At 57.4% G+C, this 1,571-nt stretch overlaps 1 protein-coding gene across 1 annotated transcript in view; it reads left to right on the top strand.

Moving 5' to 3' along the window:
• Positions 1-1,415, top strand: part of MCL1 (MCL1 apoptosis regulator, BCL2 family member) — a 6,669-nt gene extending 5,254 nt beyond the window's left edge. The window contains exons 5-6 of the mRNA XM_033511630.1: positions 135-247; positions 864-1,415. Of these exons, the coding sequence (XP_033367521.1) occupies positions 135-247; positions 864-891 (141 nt within the window). The 3' untranslated portion in view covers positions 892-1,415. The remainder of the gene's footprint in view (positions 1-134; positions 248-863) is intronic.
• Positions 1,416-1,571: the final 156 nt, after the last annotated feature.

Genomic DNA, 1,571 nt, shown 5'->3' with positions numbered 1-1,571 from the left:
AGGATGATGATTCAGGATGAAATGGGGCTGGGGGAGCACAGGGGACGTGCCAGGCAGGCTGTTCCCCCCCTCCCCTGCCCTCCTCCCCACGAGGGGTGCCTGGCAGGACACTGACCATCCCTTCTCTCTCCCAGGAGGGCTTTGTGGACTTTTTCCGAGTGGAGGACCTGGAGGGCAGCATCCGGAACGTTCTGATGGCGTTTGCAGGAGTGGCCGGCCTGGGGGCTGGCTTGGCCTACATGATCCGGTGAGGCTGGAGCTCAGGACCAGGACTTTGGGAGGATTGGCTCCCTCAGGGACTGCTGCTGACCCCAGGAGGACATGGAGGTATCCCCAGAGCAGCTCGTTCCTGAGGAAGAGGAAGGTGTGATCTGAGGCTCTGGGAGGTGCTGGAGGATTTATTGCTTTGGGAACAGAGCGTGGAAGAGTTGTTAACTCTGCTTCCTTCGAGAGGAAGAGCTGGGGAGCTCGAGTGGACTTTTTCACTTTGATCCCAGAGGGAACAGTCTGGGAGCTCCAGCAGCTCCTCCTGGGCTGGGTGAGGCAGCTGAGCCTGCAGCAGATGTCTGAGGGCTGTGCTTGTGGGGTTTTTTCTGGAAATAGCACCTTCTGCTGCCCTGCCTAAACCTGCTGGAGCAGAGGCACTGGGTGCTGGAAGTGCTGTGCCCACCCCATTCCCTCCCCGTGGGGAAGGGGCTTGGAGGGGCTGGGGGTCACACCCAGCCGTGTCCTGACCCCAGGCAGGCTCTCCTGAGAAACAGCCAGGGCATCTGTAAGTGTGTAAAACACCCTCCACTGGGCTGGGGAGGATGCAGAGAACCTGTAAATGCCTGTAAATCTGTAGGATATATACATTTTTACAGAGCTGACGATACAAAAAGGAGGAATTAATTGTGAACGTGGGTGCACTGCGCTTCATTCCTCGCGGGAAGTGGCATTTTTGTGGCAAAACCTCTCCTCCTGCCTTGACTCATCTCAAGGACTTGAGCAGCACAGCCAGGGAGGGTGACAAGCCTCGTGGACTCGGTGTGACCACGGCTGGCTGGCAACAGCTGACGTTTCTGTTTGTTTTAATCTTATTTTTGGTGCCTCTTGCCCTCCTGGCTGGGGGGCAGGGAGCTGTGGAAATCCATCTGGCCACTTCCCTTCTCTTCCCTTCCTCTTGCTCCTCCAAGCCATGAGCTGGACAAAGCTGATGTTTGAATGTAAAACGTCCTGGGGCTGCCTCTGCCTCAGTCCTGCAGCTCCTGCAGGTTCCTCAGGGCTGGCCTGGGCTCCCCTGCTGGCACCGTCCTTGTCCCCAGGACGTGACCTGGAGCCTGAGCCCTGCCCAGCTCAGCGATGGTGCTACAGCCAGGCCCTGCTTGTGTGCAAAACAAGCTGTAGTTTGGTCAATAAATGTCTTTTTTTTTTTGTTTTTGTTCTCATTCCTCTGGTACCAAGCTCGAGGTTTCCCCCAGGGAGGGGCTGAGCTCTTGTGCTGCCCCTGGGGCTCTCCTTACAGGAGCTGGAATTTTGGAAAAGCCTCTGGGGGCTGGCTGGGGGCTGCTCCAAGCCTTGTCCAGGGATGG

This window comes from Parus major, unplaced genomic scaffold (assembly GCF_001522545.3).
Source record: "Parus major isolate Abel unplaced genomic scaffold, Parus_major1.1 Scaffold402, whole genome shotgun sequence".
Classification (NCBI taxonomy): Eukaryota; Metazoa; Chordata; class Aves; order Passeriformes; family Paridae; genus Parus; species Parus major.
Note: the sequence above shows the minus strand (reverse complement) of the source record. Positions and strands in the feature narration are given on the sequence as shown.